The sequence below is a fragment of the Podarcis raffonei genome, chromosome 16, assembly GCF_027172205.1.
Source record: "Podarcis raffonei isolate rPodRaf1 chromosome 16, rPodRaf1.pri, whole genome shotgun sequence".
Lineage (NCBI taxonomy): Eukaryota > Metazoa > Chordata > Lepidosauria > Squamata > Lacertidae > Podarcis > Podarcis raffonei.
Window position 1 is genome coordinate 40,125,352 of NC_070617.1, and position 25,426 is coordinate 40,150,777.

The following is a 25,426-nucleotide window of genomic DNA, read 5'->3' on the forward strand; positions in this document are numbered from 1 at the left end:
TCATATCTGATGCTGTTTCCCATCATTAACACCTGAATAACTAAAACTAGCAGGGACCTGCCCACTGCCTCCTCCCACAGTCGCCAGGCACACCATAATGAATGCTATCCTTGTGCGTGCATACAATGAATGACGTCATGTAACGGTTCTGATGGAAACACTGACTTGGCCACCTGAGCTCAGAGAGCTGTTGCGTTCTCCTTTGCCTCCCCCCCCCCCCCCGTTTTCAGGTAGAACAAACAGTTCCTCACTTCCCACCCTGCAGGCACAACAATAAACACCCGCTTCTTTCTGGCCTAGCCCTTATCAAATACGTTAGTGAAATCCAAGTTTTCCAAGAAAAGAGATAGGAAGACCTTCCACACCAGAGACAGGGTAGACTAAACAGTGTCTGGGTTGTGCGCAATTGCTAACCAGCAGCAATATAAAGAACACGCCATTTTCTTCTGAATTCATGCATCCATTCTTGCAAAAGCCCATGAAAAGCTACCAGCCCACAAATGTTCCAAAAAGCTACTAGCTCCTGTCACTACAATGCAAGTGCAGAGGGGAATGGTGTGTGTTTGTGTCACAGATCCACTTTACAAAAACTTGCCAGTCACCTGGGAAGTCTTCTTAGAAGCAAGTTGTTGCTGGCCCAAAATAAACAATTTCCCTTCTCAGCTCTGTGTTCACGTACTGATATGCAGAAACAATTCCCAAAATTAAAATAATCCCAGCTACAAAAGAGGCAGATTTTTGAGGGTGGCAAGGTGCACAGCACATGGGTCCCAGCACCCCACATGGCTGCTTCGTGTATCTCAGACTAATGGAACTGACAGGGTTGTTGTGAGGCTAAAGTGTGTGTGTGTGTGTGTGTGTGTGTGTGAGAGAGAGAGAGAGAGAGAGAGAGAGAGAGAGAGAGAGAGAGAGAGAAACCATGTATATCGCCTCAAACTTCCTAGAGGAAGGATATAAAGCTAATATAAATACATATGAATGCTATGGGGCTAAACTGCCATAAGCCCCACGGTGCTGCAGGGATTGGGGTTGAGTTGGCAAGCTCTGCTGTAGGAGGAATAAACAGAGGAGGGGATGATTTGTGGGAACTTGGATTGGAGGATGGGGTGGGGTCTTGCTTTTCCACCCCAACGTCAGTTGCTTTGGAGGGGTGAGCAGGGATACCAGCTCAACTTCACAGCCCATGGTTTGGAGTTAACTTGTTTAGCAACTTAACCATTGTTTGTTGTAAACCACAGCCCTCTGTTCACACGTAACACAAAGCCGAAATTATTTGGAAGTGAAAGTGAATGTGTCAGAATTCTTTCACTTGGCTATATAGGAGGAAGAACAGGGAGGACACAACCCAGATGATTTGCTCCGAGTTGTGGAGGCTTGTCCACACAGCACTAAATCAGTCTCCCTCAGACGGGTGCCCTCTGAATGTTTTACACTCCCATCAGCCCCAGCCAGCATGGCCAATGGTTAGGGATGCTGTGAGTTGTAGTACAAAACATCTGGAGAGCACTAGGTTGGGCAAAGCTACACTAAGCTGCAGTTTAGTTACATGTGATTGCAACCACTGTCTGAATCATACTTCTTCAATTGTTTTCCACCTGCCTTTGATGGAAGAATATGTGGCATGAAAATGGTAAGCGTTATGAGAAACTGCAGAGAATTGCATATATCCAGGGTTAGCCCTACTCAGAATCACTAGAATTAATGAATACGACTAATTTAGGTCCATTAACTTCAGTGGGTCTGTTCTGAGTAAAACTTAGCTGGATAGAATCCAGAGTTTTTGGGGGGAGACAGAAAAGAAAAGAAAAAAGAAAACCACCTCCCCACCCCATGTCAGTTTTTGAGTTCCTTCTCTGATTTATTTTATTTTGTCTAGTTCATTCTGCCTCAATTCACCACCTGTGAGATGGGCATAACAGCACTTGCATCTCACAGGCCCGATGCGCAGAGAAACAAAAACAAAACAAACAGCGAAGCCCTTGGCAAGTCAAAAAGTGCCGCTTCCTTTTCCAAGGAAAGCCTCGCCTGGGCTTGAACTGCTGCCAGACACAATTTCCATAAGTACTCATTATCAGCGGTTGAAGCAGCCTGTCGCTGGGGCACTGGATGATGCTAATGCGAGCACAGCTACGATCTCGTTACTATGGCAAAGTGGTCTTGGCCTTGCTGCCTCTTACTCGTGTTGTGTGTGACTCATACGAACTGACGGAGCAAGAGATTAGGCCGGGGGAGGCTGCTTCAAAACCAGTCTTTGAATACGCACGGCTCTCCACTGACAGATGTTCTCCCTGAATGGCTTTTGCCGTGGCGCAGTTTGGAGAAGGGGCTGGAAGAAAAAGAAACCCATCGCCTGATCACCGCGTAATCCAAGCATCCAGTGCAGGAGCATCAATGCGGCACAGGCAGAATTCTAGGCTCAAAACTGTGGGGGAACCTAGGGACACAGGAACCTGCATTATACCAAGTCAGACCAATCATCCATTTAGCACTGCATTGCCTGCACTGGCTGGCAGCAGCCCTCTAGCACTTTAGGCAGGATTTTCTCTCAGTCCTGAGGGAATTGAACTTGGAAACTCCTGTCCTGCATGCGAAGCAGATGCTTCCCCACTGACAAAAGAGGGCTTTTCCTGCCCTCAACTTGCTGGAGAGCACTGAGGTGGCCACTGTGATAAGAATTTAATCATGAGATCCGGAGAAGGAACCCACAGCCAATGCAAGTGGACTTGAAATGTCAAAACAGAAAACAAAAGAGGCCTTCATTTCAGTGCTTTAATGATAATCTGGTTTGTCTTTGCCTTGTTTCCTTTCTTGGTAGTTACAGAACACATTGTTATGCTGGTGCTCAAAGCACTTTGCCTCTATTGCCTTAGGAAACTTTACAACAGTCCTGCAAGGTAGGCTAGCATTAGTAATATTGTCAAATTACAGGCAGGAAGGGTGAAATCAGAGAGAAGGGCTTGGCCAAGGTCCAACCAGGGGGGCAACACAGTTAAGCAGGGTGTCTGAACTGTCCTCAGTGCTCCTTCTCCTCATTTAAAATACTTAGAACAACTATGTTAACATTACCTTCTGCACACCAAGTTCCAGCTTTCAGGGCAGAAAGAAAGTGGGCAGCCCTGGGCTGTGCGCACATTGTTGACTTTACATACAGCTAGGTCAATCTTTTTCTCAATTCAGATTTTGAAAATGCATCAAAACACAGGATCAATAAAGATTGTGGCCAACGTTGTGTGTACACCACTTCCCAAACCAATGGTGGGAGCACTTGAGATGCAGAGTAAACGTGAGTGTGCACGCAGCCTCAGGAACTAAGGCACACAGGTGGGACCTTAATGGGGCAGTTCCACTGCCCAGACCTAGTTCTTACTGAAGTGGAAACCTTGTTGTCTGGAAAGCATCACTTCAGATTACAGGCCAGGGACTCACATGATGGAACGCTTGTCCATGCAGGACACTGAGCAGGGGAGAGTGAAACCCCCTCCCCATAATATCTGCATGTGCAGATATTTATTTAAAAGCCTTTATAAACCACTTTTTATTCCTTAAGCCAGCCTTTCTCCAACTTTGGGTCCTCAGCTGTTGTTGGACTGCAACTCCCATCATCCCTAGCTAGCAGGACCAGTGGTCAGGGATGATGGGAGTTGTAGTCCAACAGCAGCTGGACACCCAGGGTTGAGAAACACTGCCTGAAGCAATGCACAATATGAAAACAAGTAATCAGTATTAATACAAAAATAGAACATTAAAACCAATAAAGCAGCAATGTAAAAGCATATTTTAAAACCCCAAATAAAACAGATTCTGTGGGTAGTTACATCCAGTGCTGGTTACAAGCTCTGGAGGGTCTACTGGAAATCCTTCAGAGGTCTGCCACCGCAACACAGTCTAAATTCTGCCCACCCCTTGAACAGCCACCCCTCACCCCCCCCAAAAAAATCAGGATTGTCTGCAATGCAGAGTTGTTCCTCAGCTGAAAGGTTCACTGAAGCTAGGATGTCCAAAATCCACCACCAGACAGAAACAACATGGGCGATAAATCCCAATGCATATTGTACAGCAAAGTTAAGATAAGAACACAAGAACTGCTGTGCTGGATCAGGCCAAGGGCTCCTGTAGCCCAGCACTCTGTTCTCATAGTAGCCAGCCAGGGGCCCCTGGGAAGCTCGCAAGCAGAACTTGAGCACAACAGCGCATGCTCCACTTGTTTCGCAAAAGCAACCGGCTGGAGTGAGCACTCCATGCACCGCCCGGAACAACCCAGCTGGAGGGAGACAAACCTTTCTCTGTATGGGGGACTGTGAAGCCGTCCTGCGCTCCATTTTAACAGGGAGAGTCAGCCCTCACTCTCCAGGCAGGTTTATTTTCTTTAACCAAAGGACAGGCCCTCAAAAGCTCTGAACTAAACTTCGTTCCGAGCATGTGGGGGGAAGCTGTGGAAACATACAAGCTGCCCATGTGGGGAGAGAGAAACAGGAAGCTCTCAGAGGTGGGGCTGGGGAGCCACATGCTCCTCCTGGCTCCTGATCAAAGGCGTTTGCCAGGAACAGGAGACACAGTCCCTTTGTCACAAGGCCTCTCCCTCCCTCCCACCTGGGAAAGAAGCCTCCTCCAGCTCTTTATTTTTCTGCAGTAGGAGTCTTTTGCTTTTCGTGGCGGAAAAAGCAACGTCCCCAAACACCAAGAGGGCTGGCCCAGCACACCTAAAGGAGCACCTGCTTCCCAATGTGGTGAAGTGGACAGAAGGCAGGAAATCTAACAGTTGTTGCTGTTGTTTTTAACCACCATTATTATCTGGGCCTCTGGAAACATTTTCTCTATGCTCCTCTCATTGGGATCAGCACCCCACCTCCTCAGATACACAGAAAGAGAAAGTCTGCACACACAGGCTTCACTTTTCCAAGGAATCTGGACAAAAACAGGATGCAGTAGAAGAATTAATCTGAGCCTTCAAAAGCACCTGCAGCTGAAGACCCCCACTCCTCCTGCTTCCTCTTTCTATGTACATTTCAAGGGAAGAAAAGGTCACCCCTCTTAAAGGGGCAGTGAGTGAGTGGGGGGGGGGCCTCAGAGGCTTTGCGCATACTGGGGAACGACCTCAAGGGCACCACTGTGTCCATGGGTACCACAGTGGCGACCCCTGGCTGCATTTATATCCCACCTTTGCTCCAAGGAGCTCAAGACAGCATAACTCAACCCCCCCCCCCATTTTATTCTCACAATATCCATGTGAAGTAGACTGAGCTAGCAACTATGGTTCATTTATTTTATTTTCAGTTTTTAATGGAAGGCTATAACAATTAAAACATCATTCACACAAACAAACAGAAATAAAGTAAAATGGGATAGTTTAAATAGAGAACAGGAGTCATGGCGAAGAACTGCCCTCTCTACTCCCTGCTGCTCTCACTAGCTGGCTGGGCCCAGAAGTCACCAATTCCACCCGCCCTGCTGCGAAAAGCAGCAGTAAAATCTGCACTGGAGGGGAAGGGACCAGCTGAGCCCCGTGAGACAACCTGTGACCACAAGCCGGGGGATTCCAGGAAGGCCCCTGAAGGCCAAGGCTGCCAAAGTCAACATAGATGCCATCCATTCCAGAAAGAGTTGGGTCGCCACTCTTTCTGAGATGCCACCAAGGCCTAGTCCTCCCCTAAAAACCGTGAGAGGCCAGTTGCTCCTTGCAAGAACCTTCATAACATGAAGAGTTGGGGGCCTGGGTTTGCTTGTTTTCTTTTTCCGTAATATTTTACTAAGGCTTTTTCATAGTACAATAAAAGAAACTAACCTAAATAAAATCAAAAACATAGAAAAGAAAAAAGAAAAAGCAGAGTCCTCTTTCCAAGGAAGATCTTAACCCCTGTCTCAAACAGAAAGGGGGGGGGGGGTCCTCTCAGGTCTCACCTGGGAGCTTCCGATTCTTCTTCCAGTCTCCCATCCTGGGAGATCTTCCCTTCCCTGCCTCTCAATCAGAATCCTTCAGCAACCATCTCATCCCGTTTTTGTTTTGTCTAGTGTCATTTCAGATAACAGGGACCCAGCAATCAGACTTGTTTTTTCTTTTCTTTTTTACGGGTTTGTGAATTGCTCTGGGAGCTTATCCAGCTGGAGACTAGGGTACAGCAAGTATTTTAAGCAAACAAATAAATAACAGATTAACCATTAAGGTGTTTTGGCCGGGTCTCTATCTTTCAGTCTAAAGGTCACCCAGTGAACTCTGTGGACAGGTGTGGATTTAGATACAAGTTAAAAATAAAATGGGAGGATACACCCAAATTTACATAGAGCAGTATTAGACAGATTTGAACCTGGTATTTCTACTCTTGACACCCTGGCCGTCGGGACTCTTTTCAGTCACACCCCTTTCCCCAGGCCATGCACTTTGCCCTCCTTGAATGTTTTTGCCTGGCTGGAATATGTTCTTGAACTATTATAATGCTTCTTGCTTGCCTGGGCAGAGTGCAGTGTGTGAGGTTGTGGACAAACCAGCCCATTAAAACAAAGGTAACATTCACATTTATTTTGTCCACTTTTTGCCCCTAGCTCTGCCCACCACTGGGGGGGGGGAGGGAGAAAACCACAAAAGCTGCACTGGGATCCTTGGGGAGGGCAAAGCATGAGAAACGCTGAAGAAATAAAAACGCCTAATTAATTAAGGTGAGCCTAGAAAACTAGCACCTCAGAGAGATGGATTCCAGGCAAGCCTTCTTCCTGACATGCTAGCTTTCTATGGACGGACCAACGACCTGACTCTGCAAGGCAGCTTCCTATGTTTCGGTGTTCCTATGAAGACATCGGATACAGGAGGGAAGAACAGGGCCTGTCAGCAACAAGCGGTGGATCACCAAAGACTAGAAGCATAAATCAGAATAAGAAACCCATCTTGGGGTTGGCTCAAGACATTTCTCTGCCTGAGGTGAAGGACACAACTGCATGTACAGAGAAGCCGACTGGACTGGCAGCTGAATCCTAGCTCAACATGCCAGCAGGAGGCTCACTGAGACGGCACAGGACAGGCCCCATGGCACACACAGCTCCATCTTCCAACGGAGTGAATAGCCAGGGAAAACAGCTAGGGCAGTGGTTCCCAATTAGCTAAGTATGGCGGACCCCTGCTTTTGAAAATTTTGGTATCTCTATGGTAGTTTTTGTTATATGAATGGTGCGACCACCAGTTGGGAACCACTGAGCTGGGGGATAGGTGCCTGCCAAGATTTGCCGCCTAAGGAGGTTGCCTCACTCTGCCTAATGGTAGGTTTGGCCCTGACCACTGTATCTGAGATAGTGGTGCACTGAGCCAGGCAAACCAAAGGTGTGACTCTGAACAATGTAGGCCCTTATAGCCTTCTCCCATTTCCTTCATTGCTTCATTGGACAGCTTCACTAGAGCTGATCAGACTACAAGCAGCAAGAAATCAGCCTTAATTCTGCTGTTGGGCTCCTCCTCCCGCCCAGAATGTGGCCCCTCCATTTGAGTGTGCACGCTCACGCACGCAAAGCAGCAAATATGTTTAGGAAAACAGTTTGCTAGATTAACTGCAGATTTTGTCTCTCCGCTTTGTATTCAGCTGTATAACATCTGTTGCTGCCAACAAACAATAGCATTTTTAAAAAAACAACGAAAAAAGAGCAGCAACCAGGAACAGCTGAGTGCTCATTGTCCTTATGCAAAAAAACAACAACACCCAATACTGCCACTGCTTCAAATTGTTCACCCAAAGAAGATTATCAATCCAGGCTAATGACATAAACTAGAGAGAGATGGAGATGCCTAACAATTAGCATGAAGGAGTTGAGATGCTGCATCCGAGGAACGGAAGCCGGGGGAAATAATTGGTGCTAGAAGAAGAAGAATTGTGCATGTAAGATTTCTGAAACGCAAACAGGAGAGAAAAGTATGCTGACATGTCCCAAACTAAGTCTGTCACAAAACAGCAGTCGGAGAGGTTTTCTCAAGTGAAGTATTAAAAAAAAAGACAGAAGAGCACTATTGATATTGTAGCATACTTGAGGATTTTGTGGGTGTGGTGAATTTTATTTATTTATATTTATTAAATCTGTATACTGCCCTTTCTCTATAGATCTCAGGGCAGTTCACAGCATAAATGAAACCTTTGGTAGTGACTGGCTGAGCTACTCATAATGTCACAGAAAGGCAAGGAGTCCACTGATCTAGCAATGTGAGAAGGCATCACCCCACCCCCATCTTATGCAGTGCTGTTTCTGTTATGTTGCAGTTTACTTTCTGCTAAGACCTGTGTTATTTGTCTTGCTGTCTGCTGTGGCAAACTCACATAGCTTACATAGTTCAGCAGGTAGAGCATGAGACTTGGGGCCTGGGTTCAAGCCCCACATTGGTCAAATTGGGGGGGGGGGAAGAGACAGCAAAGATTACATGTCATTTGCTGACCGAAATATCTATCACATTTGCTGGGTTGATTTCTGTTCTGCACATAGTCTGAACACTAGCAATTGTTTCCATTTCCACTTGAATACTCCGACATCCCCAGAGGTGTAGCTAGGCTCCCTTGCACACACACACACCAATCTCCAGGGGAAAAATAACGTAATTTAATAATCACAAATGATGAGGAACGGCTAAGGGAGCTGGGCATGTTTAGCCTGGAGAAGAGGAGGTTAAGGGGTGATATGATAGCCATGTTCAAATATATAAAAGGATGTCACATAGAGGAAGGAGAAAGGTTGTTTTCTGCTGCTCCAGAGAAGCGGACACGGAGCAATGGATCTAAACTGCAGGAAAGAAGATTCCACCTAAACATTAGGAAGAACTTCCTGACAGTAAGAGCTGTTTGACAGTGGAATTTGCTGCCAAGGAGTGTGGTGGAGTCTCCTTCTTTGGGGGTCTTTAAGCAGAGGCTTGACAACCATATGTCAGGAGTGCTCTGATGGTGTTTCCTGCTTGGCAGGGGGTTGGACTCGATGGCCCTTGTGGTCTCTTCCAACTCTATGATTCTATGATTCAAACTGGCTCTTTAACAGCACAAGCCTATAGATATCTACTCCAAAGTAAATCCCATCATGTTCAATAGCGCTTACTGGGTGCACAAGACTAAATCTGGCAAGACAACGACAGGAGCTTCTGACAATACCTCACTTGCCTTTTCGTTATTTCCAACAAGGTGCCAGCAGAAAGGCACTACCTCGGAGGTTGCGCCTCAGTGCACACTCTACTCAGAAGTAAGTCCCCTTAAGTCAATGGCCCTTGCTCTCTCTGGGGTAAATATGCAGCAGCACATGCACTGGAAATTGGTCAAGGTTGGGGGGGAACCAGGGGAAAGCGACCACAAAGAGCCTCGCCTGACATTTCTCAGTCAGCACATCAGCTGACAGCCATTTTGGGGGCAAGCAGAGGGAGTGGAGGGTGGGGAGTAGTGGTTGCGCTAGGACAGAGAGCCAAGCAGTGGTGTCCTCATAGAGAGCCCCACTGCGCAAACTAACATGCAGCACTGCCAGCCGACAGAGGAGGGGGCTCTGCAGTTTGGTGCAATGGCCCACGCCAGTGTCAGGATTACCCCACCAAGGTGACAAGAAAGGCACAACTTCTGTGCCATTCCCCAGGCCTGAGGCTTTGGTGGGGTGCAAGCTGGCCAACTGCTAGGTAAGCCCCTAGACATCCCTACACTGGCTTAACCACTAAGGTGTGTGTGGGGGAGAGAAGGTGCAAGGGCTTCGGAAAGAGTAGAAGCAATAGAAACCTAGGAGAAAAGGAGGCTGGTCCTGGGAAAGGAGCATGAGCGAACTGTCCAGAGAAACTATGGCAAACGTTTATCCCTCTCGCATAAGATTAGAAGCTGACTGGCAAAAGAGTCAGGGTACCACCTCACCCAGTGCACTGTCAACTTAAGGAATTTGCAGGTGTAAGTAGTGGTGATGGCTAAAAGCTTAGGTAGCTTCAAAAGCAGGATTAGACCCATTCATGGAAGAGGAGGGGAGAAAGAACAAGACTATCATTGGTTACTAGTCCGAATGACTGTAATCATCCAGGGTCCTGCGAAGAACAGTTGCTAGGGAACAACAAACGCACTCATGCACTGGCTTGTGGGATTCCCAGAGGCATCTGGTCGGCCACTGTAGGAAATAGGATACTGGACTTTGATGCACTTGGTCTGATCTGGCAGGGATTTTCATATGGAAAGGGAGGTCATAGGAAGACTTCAAAATAAGAGAACACAGAAAGAAAATGGATAAAGAGATGTGCTTGGCTAGGGAGCACAGGCTAGGCAACATCTCTCAGACTGATTTGAAACAACTACTAGCCAATGCTTTGGCTTCAGGCCTCTAAAAATGTTCCTCTAGTGTGAACAGGAGCAGAAGGTAACCTTTGCATTTCATTCTTGTTGCTGTTGTTCTCTCTACAGATGGCTTCCCGCCCCACTTCTTTAAAACTGGCCCTAGTGAAATGCTGGAAGGCAGCTTTGCTAACTTACATCCAAAATCCCCTCCTGCCCCAACTCCTCCTGAGCTGCCCTAAAGATCCTGGCGGGACTAAAAGGCTTTTACGCTCCCTAGCTAGTAAGCATGCTCAGTGGCATTCCCGAAGCGCCCCTTGGGCCAGGCAGGAGAGCTCTATTAGCACTAGGCCCGGAACCCCCACAGTGCTTTTAAAATGAAATAGCAATAATTGCAGCACTCGGCAGTTCCAGGGCAGCCTGCCGTGTCTCCAAAGTGCTTCCAGAGCATTAGCAGGTTCTAGCCACACTGGGCTTAAATGTACGCCCTCCACCACAGCATCTACAGCCTCAAACACAATACTTTTAAGTAGGTGGGGGGAAACTTAATAATTCTCCCATCTCAGGACAGCTGGGATACCCCTGGTACTTTATTTCAAGCTGGAAGAACACACCTCCTCTGCAAAACATGTGAGGTGACATTGCCATGCAGAAAACTTCCTCACCTTCCTGCTGCTTTGCAGGGGATGCAAAAACCTGCAGTGTGGCATTTGCTTTCCAGGTCATTTACTTATACCATTCTCTCTCTCTTTCTATCTATGATGTAAAAAATATGACTTTGGTCATAACGTCTTCAAGGCAGTGGACAAAACAAACATAAAAATAATGTCCAACAAGATAAAATTAAGAACAGAGGAATAAAACCTCAAAAAAAAGAGTTCCCCCCTTTAAAAAAAGTTGTCTAAACAATAAAAACCATCAAATTCTGAGAGGCACAGAAATGCCTTGCTGGATGCTGGGCAATGAAGGGGCTCACTTAGCACACCTGGGGAGGGAGTTTCACCATCAGGGTCCTACTATAAAACAGGCCCCTTGCCATGTTCCCACCGTTTGTCTTGTTCTAGTCTTGCTGAGGGGGCTGTTATTATAAAATGAGCAACCAGTCCATCTTTCAGGATCCAAAAGTTTGTTTAACATCATAGTAAGAAAACAGTTGCTGCAAAAAACCCTGCAGAAATCACCAGACAGGCCATAAGGGACAGATACATGAATTTGTCACAAATGCCCTCTGAAGCAGCTGTGTTTTAACCTGTCAACTGAAGGCTATTAGTGAGAAAGTTAGGCACGTCTTCATAGGAAAGGCGGATCACAATCTGGGAAGCATCCCATGAAGGAGCAGAGAAAACAGAAGGAGCACTAAGGGACGGCACCAGCACAGAGATGAAGGCACCTGCCTAATATTGACAATTGCCAAGGGGATCAAAGGAGGATTGAAGAGGGCAAGGCAATCAAGGAGCAAACGATGACAATTATAACTGCCTTTTCTCTCCCTCCAACTTGCTTCTCAACTGTCTTGCTCCCTTCAATTCTTCTTTGATCCCCACGTCGATTGTCAATATTAGGCAGGCACCTTTGTTATATTGCGTTTTGATACCTGCTAAAAAATTTCTTTAGGCAAGCTTATCCAGACATGCAATTTCAGCATGCCTATTTTTAAACTTTTAAAAACTTGATTTTATCAGTATTTTGGTAATCCTATTCCATCTACTTGTTTCTTAAGTCTGTTGATTTTATCAGTATTTTCTGATAAATATTTTATATAATTCTGTGTGAAGCACTCAGAGGTGTGTGGATTTTTCTTCTTCAATTAAGCAGTATCTGAATCTAGTAAAATAAACAAATAGGTCCAGGGGAGGCAGGAAAGCTTCTGCCTTTGCTTTCTCCTCTGGTGCCTTTAATAGCAGCTCCCGACATAGAAAGTAAACAGGATGCTCTTTTCCTTTCCAATTATCTCCATGCCATTAAAAGCTTCACCTGCTTACTTTCTGTCTATCACGTAGCAACGCCAGCAAGAAAAGATGGAGAAGGAGAAGTTCATGGGATTTCTAAAAAAGGGGGGGCAGGGGGCAGGGAGCAGCAGCAGCAGCAACAACAACAACAACAACAACAACAACAACAACAACAACAACAACAACAACAACGTAATTCAAACCAGCACCATCTGAAAAGCAACTTGTCCCAAGACATACATGTCAACATGGCCCAAGGCAGATAAAAATAACGGAGTCATCACCACCTCACTGGCCCTTCACCAGGAATCACTGGCCCTTCACTTAATGGAAGGGTCAAATTAAAGTGCTCTGAACAGCAACAAAGCACATTTCTCTTTCCTGCTCTCGTACACCACAAAGAGTGATGTGAACGTTCGAGAATTATTATTTTTTAAAAAAGGTCATAAGCAAACTTTCTTCATAAGCAAATTAGGATAATTTGAGCTGGGAATTTTTCAGTTTGCATCATAATTCCCCCTGATGCCCTAGAGCTGAGGTAGCCAATGGGGTGCCTTCCATATGCTTTGGACAACAACTCCCATCACCCCAAGCCAACATGCGAAGTGGTCAAGGATGAGGAAGGCTGTGGTCCAGCATCAACCAGAGAGCACCATATTGGTTATCCCCGCCCTAGGGAGTGTTTAGCATGCTTAATTTACTTCTATTTAGTAAACAGAACTAAAAACTTTAAAGCTGCCAAGCTTGCCTAAATATTGTATTTGCAGTTGGCACCCATTCTCACGTTTACTTATGAGACGATAAATTTTCCATAGAAAAATGAAGCACTGTGAAAAATTCCACCACATTTCACTGTACACACATGTGAACCCTTGTTTCTGGAAGTATTTTCACTCAGTTCAAGAACATCAACTCAACTACCTTTGTGTGTCCACACCCACATTTAAAGCACATTTATGACACTTTATAAGTCACGGCACCCCCCAAAGAATCCTGGAAGTGCAATTTACCCTACACAGAGCTACAATTTGCAACACCCTTAACAAACTACAGTTCCCAGAATTCTTTTGGGGGAAACCACAAACTCTAAATGTATGGTGTGGATATGAACTTCAACAATAACTCATCGCTAAGTGCTAAATATGTATTCCTCCGTTATAGCCTAGAAACATCCTTACAGTGGCCGCTCCACACATGGTATATATATTTATGTATTCTAAAAGATGTGAGCTTAAGATTTTTTGAGAATACACCTAAACATGTAAAAGGGTTAATATGACAAAATAATGTCATTTCATAAAAGAAAAGGAAACTGTTGTGCAGGCAGACTCAACAGAGAACCAGGATTGTGAGCAGATATGCTGTTGACTGCACTCTCAGTGGCAAACCTGGGTTTTGTTACTATGGACAGTGTGAAACGGCTCTATATCCAGGTAAATTCTGCAGGAGGTAAATAAATCCAAACCAGACACTGCAGACTCATCTTGGAAGATGTGCAAAAGTTCACCAAAATGTTATCTGAGAGGTCACTGCATTTACCATTTTCAGTTTGTGCTGCTGCAGGATCTCATCCAGGTTCTGTCTCTTCTTGTAGTTGAAGTAGAAATTTTTACACTGGGAGACACTCTTGGATCCCACCATCCTGGAAATGGCTGACCAGTTACGTCCATGTTCAAGGAGACCTGCAGATCAGTGAGACATACATATGGTCAGAAGGGTTGAAACTAGACTTAAAGCCAAGAGGAAGGAAGGAAGGAAGGAAGGAAGGAAGGAGGGGAGCATTTAGAACAAGGGCTGCAGTTTAGTGGTAGAGCATCTGGTTTGCATGTGGAAGTCCCCAGGTTCAATCCCTGGCATCTTCAAGTAGGTCTGGGATGAAACCCCTGTATGAAACATTGGAAAGCCACTACCAGTCAGTGGAGATCAAGGTGGACCCTTAATCTGACTTAGTATAAGACAGCTTCCTATGTTTCTGTGAGGGATTGTTGTTGAAGGAAGAGGAGATAATCTCCTGTGATCAGCAAGTCAAAGTGGATAATAATAATAATAATAATAATAATAATAATAATAATAATAATAATAGTTATTATTTATACCCCGCCCATGAGACTGGGTTTTCTCAGCCACTCTGGGCAGCTCCCACAAGAATATTAAAAACACAATAAAACATCTGCCCTGGACACAGAATTCACCTGTGCCTCCATGGACAGCTGTGCATCCAAAATGACTCCCAGGCTGCGCTCCTGGTACTTCAGGGGCACAGGTATGCCATTCAGGACCAAGGAGCCCTCCGCACCTGACCGCCCCCCTGTTCCCCCAAAACAGTACTTCTGTCTTGTCAGGATTCAACCTCAATCTGTTAGCCACCATCCATCCTCCAATTGCCTCCAGTCACTCAAACAGAACCTTCACCGCCTTCACTGGTTCTGATTTAAAATAGAGGTAAAGCTGGGTATCATCCACATACTGATGAACACCCAGCTCAAACCCCCTGATGATCTCTCTCAGTGGCTTCATACAGATGATAAAAAGCATGGGGGAGAGGATGGAGCCCTGAGGCACCCCACAAGTGAGAGCCCAGGGGTCTGAACACTCGTCCCCCAACACCATCCAGGAGGATCGGAACCACTGTCTAGCAGTGCCTCCAGCTCCCAGCAAACCTTGCTATTGTCTCTACTGCCCCTTGCAATAGCATGGGAAAGAAGACCATCAAAAGAGATATTTTGAGTCAGTGCTCTCTGTACACCACTCTTCCATCACAACATGTCTACTTTGAATCTCAGTATTCATTTAAAAAGAAGAAGCGCCAAGAGGCATGTTTCTAGCACTCGTGGCTGCAAAGATAGGTTTCAAAACATGTGGGCAATGCCTACAGCAAAAAAGTGCTTGAAGAAGAGTATCTCATGCTTTGAATCCAGCTCCACACCCAGGTGAGTGATGTGCTGCTTGGGTGTCAGCGATCAGGGAGGAGAGGAGCTCAAGCACTCCAGAAGACCTTGCACTCAAACCTCAAGGCACAAAAAACTGTTCAAGGAAGGCAAGAGAGCAAGTCAGACCCAACTGCCATGAACCGCAGACAGGGCCAATCTTTGGGGAACACTATATTCCCTCCCATAGAGGTTTTATTTAACTTTATACAGACGTTGTTAATAAATTTGCATTTTATTTTTTATAAATAATAAATAAATACAATTACAGGAACTTCCCCTCAAAATTATTTCCATATATTACATTGTAATGCAGCTTTTTCCCAGCCTGCTGCCCTCCAGATTCTTTGAACTCCAACTCCTACCATCCTCAACCCTTGGCTAAATAGCTGGGACTAATGGGACAGTATGACATGCCCAGTCATTCCCAGTATAGCCCACCCTTTCCTGAGGCTCCAGGTTTCCTCACCGTTCAGGTCTGAGAAGAAGTTTTGGGTTGGCTGAGAAGACACAGAGCCTGTGAACCTCGCCTCCTTCACCCCCCTGAGGGGCCAGAGCCACAGGAGCTGCATGAGGAGGTGGTTATGGGAAGGAACGGGTCCACACATGCTTTACACACTCCACATGAAAATGCAACCCAAGAGAAAACACTATTTTAAAATTGCCAGCTTGCTGAAAATCCTGCCTTAAAACAAATGCTCCAAAACCAAAGGTTCCCAAATTTTGTTAGCCCTTTATTGGTTTGTGTATTTCAATGTCCCTTCAAGACTCACATTACCCTTTCCCCCCCTGGATGGTTCACCTTAGGAGAGAGTGATAAAAAGAACAACACAAAAGATGGAAAACAAGTCAACCAATCCCAAAACATGCTAATATGAAACCGCTGAGTCGGGTTATCCAGTGTTTTGGAGCATGTGGCCAGCAATATGCTGATGACACATCTGCAGGTGGGGCAGTGGAAGTGCTGGACTTGCCTCAGTAATGGACCAGATAAGAGCCAATAAACTGAACCTCAATCCAGATAAGATGGAGGCAGTTTAGACAGAGGTGCCAGGAGATGAACCTGGGAATTCCTGCAGGCAAGGCATGTGCTCAGCCACTGAAATAAATTCAATAAAACAACTAAAAATTCACGATGGCTGACAGATGACAGGTCATATTGACCATAAAGCTCTATTGAAAAACAGCAGCAGCAACAATAGCAACAACAACCAGCATGTTATATAGGTAACTACTTACAACTAACACAGCCCCTCCCAGGGGCCATATCAGGAAAAAATAACAATATTGGAGTCCTTTTCCAGCAATATTTATATGCCAACCTCCCTCCGAAGATCACAGGGCAGTTTACAATCGCAAAGAGACCACAAAACCCTTGCAGACACCAGAGTTATCCTTTCCAGCAAGCTCTCAACTGTCAGTAAATGCACTGGGATATCCTTCCACAGAGGAACCCCAATCGGATTGGTGAAAAGCCCCTGGAACACCAACGTACTTTGGCAGACACTCATCAGCTACACAGTCGAGTCAAGGGCTTGGCATTTGAGGAAGAATCTTCTTTCTTTATATAAAGGTAATGTTTAAGCTGCCAAGAAGGGAGAACCCACTCAGAGATTTATTAGATACTGCTGGGGGAGGGAGACAACGACGGACAAAACACCAGCACAGTTCTAAGTGATTTACATTGCAAATTAAATGTTGAAAATTAAAAACGTGTCTGCAACAAAGAAATGCAGCATGATAAAAATCATTTACACTAACCAAGCAAGAGAAGCAGAAAAACTGGTATATAAAAAGTCGAACAGGAAGCCCAAGATAAAATATAAAATGTAGCTGAAAATAAAATACTTGCCCAGCAGAGAATGCCTTCTAGATGGAAAGAAATAAACCCTTCTAACTTCACCTGTCCACCAAATGGGGGACGGGGGGAGGCGACAGTAAAGGTAGAACCTCTCCAAGAAGGGGGGCGCCACAAAGTAGATGCTGGTTGAAAGACTATTGAAATACACTTTGGGGGAAATGTCTGCCTGAGATTTTAGAAACCCACTGCCAGTTGGAATTGGACCAGCTCTCCTCAATACAGCGGCCCTAGATGGTACAGACCAGGGATGTCCAACAGGTCAAGCAGGATCAATTAGTTGATCCCCGGAGTTGATGGTAGGCTCCTTTTCCTTTGGGGTAGCATAAGAGCATCCGCCCCCCCCTGCCCCGTCCTCCATATTCGCATGACTGCTGGAACGTAAGACGGAGTTTCCGCTGTGAGGCCGATTCTAGACTCACATTCTATTAACACAAGACAGTACAGGTAACTCACAGCTTACGGACGGCTCAGCTCTGGGGATCCAGGCATACGTGCAAAATTGTAAAAAGCCAGGGACCCCTGAGACCGCCACCCACCCTCACGCAACCATCCCTACCTGTCCGGGCAGGCCTTGCCCTCCGCATCACTTACTGGGCTCTGGGAAGGATGCATGAGGGCCCTCACAAGACCTTCCCCTGGCCTGGTAAGCAGAAAGGGCAGTAAGATCTTCAGGTCACTGAGTGGTGGTTCTTCCAACCTTACAAGGCAAGTCTTTCTTGCCAATATAAGGGCCACAGGATCTGCTTTTCTGCTCATTTGCTAGTCCCCAGCAGGGTTAGCTGTGTGGCAAACTATACTTCCAGCCCTGCTATGTCTATCTTGGGGTGGCAACAGCAGGCAATCCTAAAGGCACCTTGCTTGGGAACGTGACCGTAGTCCAGCGGTAGTGCACAGCGGTAGTCTTTACACCCCAGAGGGGTGGTCTGGTAAGAGAACCTATCTTTGAGGTCTTGATGGCAGGTGCTGCAAGCATATTGTTAAAGCTTAGCAAGCCTGAATTGGTTTCTGGAGGACAGATTTTCCTGGAGGACATGCTGCCCTGAGCACCTGAGTAGGAAAGATAGGATAGTAAGGCAATACAGGCAACTCACAGCATACGATGATTTCACCTATGCAATCTCAACTTTACGTGGGCTGCAGGAAAATAAATAATTAAATGGAGAATGGGGGGAAACCGGCCGTGGAAATAGCCTTTTAAGCCTTCTCTCTGTCATGACATAATCAGTCTTCTTTAGATACCTATTTGGACATGTGGACTGCTTATACTATTTTATATGTCACTGTTGGGATTGATTTAATATATACATGCTAGGATATTGCATACAAAAGTCTAAAGAGACAGGCAGTATTTGAGGTTGGGAGTCTCTTTCTCTCTCTCTTTTGCAACTTTTGCTTTTCCTTTGGCGTAAAACTCCATAACACACCTTCACCAAAACTGGGAAGGATAAACAGGGACCACACAAAAATACCTTCAGGGATGAAGGTGGAGTAGATCTAGTAAAGATCTAGGACTCAGGGGAAAGACCCACAATCTCAGTTCAAAGAACTTCTTGCGTCAAACACATACCAAGGCCTGATCTACACATGCCGGAGAATGGGATAGTTGAGTCCAGTCCTGACACTGCCGCCAGGCTGCAGGTGGGAGGTACCATTTTGAAACCCAGGTTCACTCTTGGTGCTAGTTTTCTCCTTGCAGGGAGGTACGCTTGTTTTCAATGCAAGAGAGCATTTAAAAATGGTATGCTCTACCATTGTTCTGAAATACTACTGTCCATTCTGCCACTTCCTCCTCTCCTCATTCTACTGTGTGTTTAAGTCCATGGCGAAAACTTCAAGGAGAAGAAGCAACATCACCTTCTAAACCTTCTGAGTCCTTCCAAAGGCACATCCCATCTTAGGACAAGACATATAGCCCTTTCAGGAAGCACAACCTCATTTTCTTTTCATAAGAAGCTCCCTCATCTCAAATAGCCTACTCACCCTTATTTAACGACAGCAGGTTGGAAGCTGGGACCAAAGGCAGGCAAGTAGGATGTAAAAACAAACAAGCAAACAAACAAACACCTGCATTTTTTTAAAAAAAGTCTGAATTCTGCAACCTACATGAATTATGTAAAATGAATGTGTTTGTTTTTCTTGAATAATTTAGGTAGAGAAAAGAGGAAGGGGCAAAGCAATCTCTAGCCCAGTGATAGCCAACTCTCACCAGCCTTAGCCGCCAAGGGAGGAGGAGAGTTGCAGCCCAGCAACACCTGGAGGGTATCCCCTGGCCCCCTCCTTCCTACGCAGACATATGTTAATCATGTGGGGGAGGAAGCATGTCCTCCTCCCTTCCCCCTCTGCTGCCTTTGGGGTCATCTCATCCTGAGAGTTGGACAGTGGCCTTAGGCAGAACAGAGTCCTAATCAGCTTGAAGAAGTTCCTTGTGGATTTTAAATGATTCTAAAATGTGCAGGTCCCTAAAGTCATCCGGGAACACAGAAACTAAGAAGGGACTCCTGAGGGTCATCTAGTCCAACCCGCTGCAATGCAGGAATCCTGCCCACAGCCATCCCTGGTTATCAGTCAGATGCACTGACCCACTGTGCCACCTCAGACCCCCCACTTCTTTCACCATGTGATTGGCATTGTGTGGAGGAAAAAATGTCCAAGCAGGGCCCTCTCTTAGTGCTTCTTACAGCTGAAAACTTCTTTCACTTTCCCCAGCTCACCCATCATAGCCACAAGGACTAGAACACTGGTCAGTTTGTTTTTTCCTAAAAGAACATAAATTGAGTTTCTCAGCATACTGAGTTTTGCATCCAACACCTTGCAAAAAACTTGTGTGGAAAAACACACAAAGTCCCAAATTACCTTTTATGTCTCAAAAGAAAGAGCACCAGAGTACCATATTTTTCGCTCTATAGGACGCACTTTTTCCCCTTCAAAAATGAAGGGGAAATGTGTGTGCGTCCTATGGAGCGAAGACGCCATAGCCCTGCGACCCTCTCCTGGCTGGAGAGGTAACGCACAGCTATGGCAGGAGCCTCTATAGCCGCGTGTCACCTCTCCAGCCGGGAGAGCGCGCGGGGCTAAAGCAGCCCCCCGCGACCCTCTCCCGGCTGGAGAAGTGACGCGTGACTATGGCAGCAGCCTCTCCGCTGCGCCTTTCCGCTGCTCCCTGACCTGCTCTTTGGGGCTGGTGGTGGGCTTCCCCCCGCCAGCCCCAAAGAGCAGGTCGAAAGGAACCTGAAGCCTGGAGAGTGAGAGGGGTCGGTGCGCACTGACCCCTCTAGCTCTCCAGGCTTCCAAGGTAGCCGCCTGAACGCACCTTAAACGGCACCTTGTTTTAGAGCGGGAAAACAAGAGGGGGGAAATTCTCCCACTCTGCGCAGCGCCTCCTGCCGCTTCACTGAAGGGGCGCTGGGCAGAGAGCGGAAGAATTTTTTTCCCTTGTTCTCCCCCCTCTAAAACAAGGTGCGTCCTATTGTCCGGTGCGTCCTATGGTGTGAAAAATACGGTAAGTTAAATGATCTGGGCTTAAGCCTAACCTCAGCCAAACCACCACCTCAAAATACACCATCTATGCAGCCCTGGACAAGTTAAGTTCTCCCAGAATCAACTCCTCTTCTGTGGCAATGGAAATATTTTAATGGACTGCTGTAGAGGACTGCTCTTGTGAAGTTGTATCAGAAACTGTAAAATGCTCTGCACATTAATAGCAGGTCACATGTTTAAAAGCGAGCGCTTGTTTTGAGAACACAAATCATCCATCCAGGAGCTCAGAGTCATGATTACTATCTCTTTCTTAAAGTTATATCCTGCCTTCCCCTCCCCCCATCCACTCGATGCAACATGTATATTCCCTCCACCCCAATTATATCCTCACAATCACCCTGTAAGGTAGGTCAGTCTGGGAGAGAGTGAGTGAACCAATGCCACCCACCCAGCAAGATTCATGACTCATCAGAAATTTGAACCTGTGTCTCCCAGTCCTAGTCCCCCAGTAAACCAACTATGCCAGACCAGCTCCCAAAGTGCTGGACGTAAACCTGGTGGGAAATCAGGTTCAAATTCCCACCCAAACACTAGGCAACCTTAGTCTACTCCAAAGGTTGTGGTGACAACAATATTATTATTATATATTACGTTTGTATGTATGTGGCCCTTCATTCGATGATTTTTGGGCGGTTCACAGCATAAAAATACAGAATAAAACCAAAAAGTACATAATAAAAACAGGACAAAAGAAAACAAAAGAATAACCCCCTCCCACAATCACATATAAAATGACATGTTGAAGAGGAGTGTTTTCGCCCGGCACCTAAAGGTGTTTAATAACGGATGGGGTGGAGGGAAGGGTACCCAGCCAGCCACATATGCCGCCCTACGCTTGCGTGATGACGTGAGATTAAAATATAACAAATATTGAGAAAGGAAATGGAAGTCCATTCTGGATGCATGCATACAGCACCGCACAACCTGGCTCCTGCAGGGTGCTCCCTCACAAGCCACGGCACTCTACAGTTCACGGTGCCTGCCCAACAGGAATAGCCCTCCCAAGTCTTTGGCGGTGTTCCCGCCTCTGATACTCCTGGCTGTACAGGTGTCCCATTTCCCTCTCATTCGGATGGGGCGGTCTTGTTTCCAGCATACACACCTGAGTCTTCCCTGCAGGAGCGAACTGGCAGGTACAGCTGCCCTTATCTTTACAGTAACGAAAACCAAAACACCAACACCTGCTTCCCAAAACTATAATTATCCACACACGCACTCGCCTGGGGAGGGAAATGTCAGCAGCCACCCTCATTCTTGCTAGGGAACACCCAGAGTTACATGGCACAAACAGGCCCATGCTGATCACCCTGTCATCTAAATCCCTCCCCACTGCAACCCCCCCCCCCCCGCAGCACAAATCTTCCCATATAAACACACGCCGTGACATTCAACCTATAAATCACTATCACAGGAACAGGGCACTGACTTCAGGTTGTGATGCACAAAAAAACACCAGCACTTTTTCCTGCTGCTTCCAGCGGAAAAAAGAAACCCCAAGACAGACCTTCAAGTCCAAATTGGCTTGAAGAGATATCACAGAGCTTTACACGGTATTTCTCTCTCTCTCTCTCTCTCTCTCTCTCTCTCTCTCTCTCTCTCTCACACACACACACACACACACAGTCCGCCGTGCCACACACTACAATTTTCCACTGCCACCCCAAGTCTGTTTAATGACCCAAGACTTACATTCTCTTCTCCCAGCTTCGCCTGCTGGCAAATCCACTGAAAACATGCGGCAGGCGAAGGAGGGGAGCTCTCTCTCCGGAGGAGTCAGTCGTGATAGAGAGGAAAGAGCAAAACAAATCAAAACAAAAAACCAACAGAGAGCAAACAGTGCATTAAAAGCCCTCTTCTCTGGCCGCCTTCCGGCTTTCTTGGCTTTTTTCTACTCCATTCCAGTAGCCGAAAAAGCAAACTGGGAAAGCCATGCTGCGCTCCTCTCCAGCACTTTTTAAGAGCAGGGGGAAGCACAATCCGAAGCCAGGGGAGAGGTCAGCAACTCCTTGGGCTCCTTTGTGCGAAGTTGCGGGGCACCCATGCCGGGTCCTTCTCTGCTTTGGGGCTGCTGCTTCCTTCCACGTTGGCTGGTGGGGGGAAAGAGGGGGGAACCCGATAGGGAAAAAACACCACAGCACTCCAGCGCTCTCTCTTTCTCTCTGTCAAGACTCCCACCTGCTTAGCTCCTCAGAGGTTTCCAACTGCCTGGAACTACAATCTGTTAAGGTGGATTGGAAAGTTCTTTCGGATTGGTTAGGCTTCCCCTCTCCCCCCCCCCCGCCTTACAATCCTCCTCTGCCTTGCTCAGCAGCTGGGGGGGGGGGGAGAAGAGGAGGCTGTGAGAGGCAAATTTCAGGAGATGCTCAGGGTGCTGCCAAAAACGCAGACAGGGACCTGCAGCAGGCTTCACTCGCTCATCAAGTCAGCTGAGGGAATGGCAGAGGAGCAGGAAGAGGAGGAGGAAGAGGAGGAGGAGGAGAGCTGGGTGCCTGTTCCAAGGCTGGAGCCAAATGAGCTGTGCGTAATCTGCTCCCTCCCCACCACCTCCCCCTCCCTCCCCACTGATCCTGCCCCCAGGTGACCCAGAAGTTTTCTTCTTCGTCTGAATGTGACCTCTAGACAGGGCGCTCATAAGCAGCGTGGCGCTGGCCCAAGACGACAAGGGTGCGGCCAACTTGGCAACCCTTCTCCTCTCTCTCTCCCCTGAATGTCAACAGCAGGGGGAAGCGATCCAGGAAAACAAAGCTTTTCTTAATAGCTTCCTTTGCTCTGATGTGAATCAAAGGGTTTTTTCTTGGCAAAGGCAGGCAAAAAACTGAGCTTGCCCCGCCTGTTGCTCCCCTGTTCTGCCCCAGAGGCGGACTTTGTCCAGAGCACTTCTGCCCTCTTTGCAGGCAAAGCAAGGGCTCTGGAGCAGCATGCAATGGTAACTGTTCAAAGAGGTCAAGGCTCTCCACACCAATAAGTGACCGGCACACCCAACGACATGGGGGTGGGCACCATGCTTTTAGGTGGGAGGGGGTTAACTTAATTGAGAGGTTCAGGCAGGATGTGAGGTGTGGGTGGGCAGAGGAGCTGGATTTCTCCACATAGAATCATAGAGTTGGAAGGGACTATGAGGGTCATCTAGTCCAACCCCCAGAAATGCAGAAATCTTTTGCCCATGACCCTAAGATTTTAAGAGTCTTATGCTCTACTGGCTGAGCTATTCACAGGGCAAGTGCAAACAGAGGGGCTTCACGTATCATGCATTTTCTGCATGTGAGTCAGGGTGCAGTGTAGTAGCTAGAGTGAAAGTTCTGAATTGTTGTCAGCTCTAACCCTGCCTCTGCCATGGACCCACTAGGGTGGCTTAGGGGCCTGAAGCTGTTGAGGTATTGATTTCCCATACATAATATGGGCACAATGACCTACCTTGCAGGGCTGCTGCAATAATGTGTGCAAAGTGCTTTGAATACTGCCAGCACACGTACACATGTCAGAGCTTGTGAGTGTACCAGTGAACCTCCTACTTCTTATGTGGAAACATACGATTCTGTCTCCCTCCAGCTAAGCAAAGAGTCACAGGCTTTTCGCAAATGTGTGCATTTCTTCAGTAAAGATACTTTTGGCTTCAAGTGAAATCTCTCCTCTTAAGAACAAGGCAGAAGGTGAGTGGCTTTTCCACAAGAGGGCATCAGGAAGGGAGCTCAGATAGATTTACAGATCAAGGTTAGAAAATGAAAAGAAATCAGAGACATCACTATTTCATCCCCAAAGAGCCCTAATATCCAGAGCAGCAAACTATGTTTATAAGGGGCATTTGTTGACTGACTGAACCCAAAGACTGCTCACTAATGGTTCCTCATCATCCTGGAAAAAATGGACCAGTGAGGTGCTGCAGGGTTCTGTCCTGGGCCCCTTGTTGTTCACATCTTTATAAACAACGTGGATGAAGGAATTGAGGGGGTGCTCACCAAATGTGCAGATGACACCAAGCTGGGAGAGGTAGCTAATGCCACCTTCACAGATGGAGAACTTGGCCAAAACTAACAAAAAGGATTTAAACAGGGACAAGAGTCACTTAACTGGTGACTGGGGGTGGCTGCAGAGACCATATTTCACCAGTCCTGAAAGATCTACATTGGTTCCTAGTATGTTTTGAAGCAAAATTCAAAGTGTTGGTGCTGACCTTTAAAGCCCTAAACGGCCTCCACCCCCACCGTTCAGCCTGGACCCTGAGGTCCAGCTCTGAGGGCCTTCTGGCAGTTCCCTCACTGCTAGAAGTGAGGTTACCAGGAACCAGGAAGAGGGCCTTCTCAGTAGTCATGCCCACCCTGTGTAACACCCTCCCATCATGTGTCAGGGAAATAAACAACTACAGTGGTACCTCGGGTTACAGACGCTTCAGCTTACAGACTCTGCTAACCCAGAAATAGTACCTCAGGTTAAGAACTTTGCTTTAGGATGAGAACAGAAATCGCGCAGTGGCAGTGCAGCGGGAGGCCCCATTAGCTAAAGTAGTACCTCAGGTTAAGAATAGTTTCAGTTTAAGAACGGACCTCCAGAACGAATTAAATTCTTAACCCGAGGTTAAGAATGTATCTGACTTTTAGAAAACATCTGAAGCAACCCTGTATCAGGAACTTTTTAAAGTCTAATGTTTTACTATTTTTAATGTGTTGTAGGCCGCCCAGAGTGGCTGGGGAAACACAGCCAGGTGGGTGGGGAAGAAGAAGAAGAAGAAGAAGAAGAAGAAGAAGAAGAAGAAGAAGAAGACGGCAACGGCGTGATGCAGCAGCAAAAAGAGCGAATGCTTTCTAGGCTGCATCAACAGACGTATAGTGTCCTGATGAAGGGAAGTAATAGTACCACCCTATTCTGCCTTGGTCTAACCACACCTGGCGTTATGGATGCTTCAATTGAGAT

The 25,426-nt window shown here is 46.7% G+C and overlaps 1 protein-coding gene across 13 annotated transcripts in view; it reads right to left on the reverse strand.

Annotated features, from left to right (window-relative positions):
- NCOR2 (nuclear receptor corepressor 2) overlaps positions 1–25,426 on the reverse strand; it is a 359,439-nt gene that overhangs the window by 91,000 nt on the left and 243,013 nt on the right. For all 13 annotated transcript variants that reach the window (XM_053369224.1, XM_053369223.1, XM_053369214.1 and 10 more), the window contains exon 18: positions 13,733–13,875. In XM_053369224.1, the coding sequence (XP_053225199.1) occupies positions 13,733–13,875 (143 nt within the window). The remainder of the gene's footprint in view (positions 1–13,732; positions 13,876–25,426) is intronic.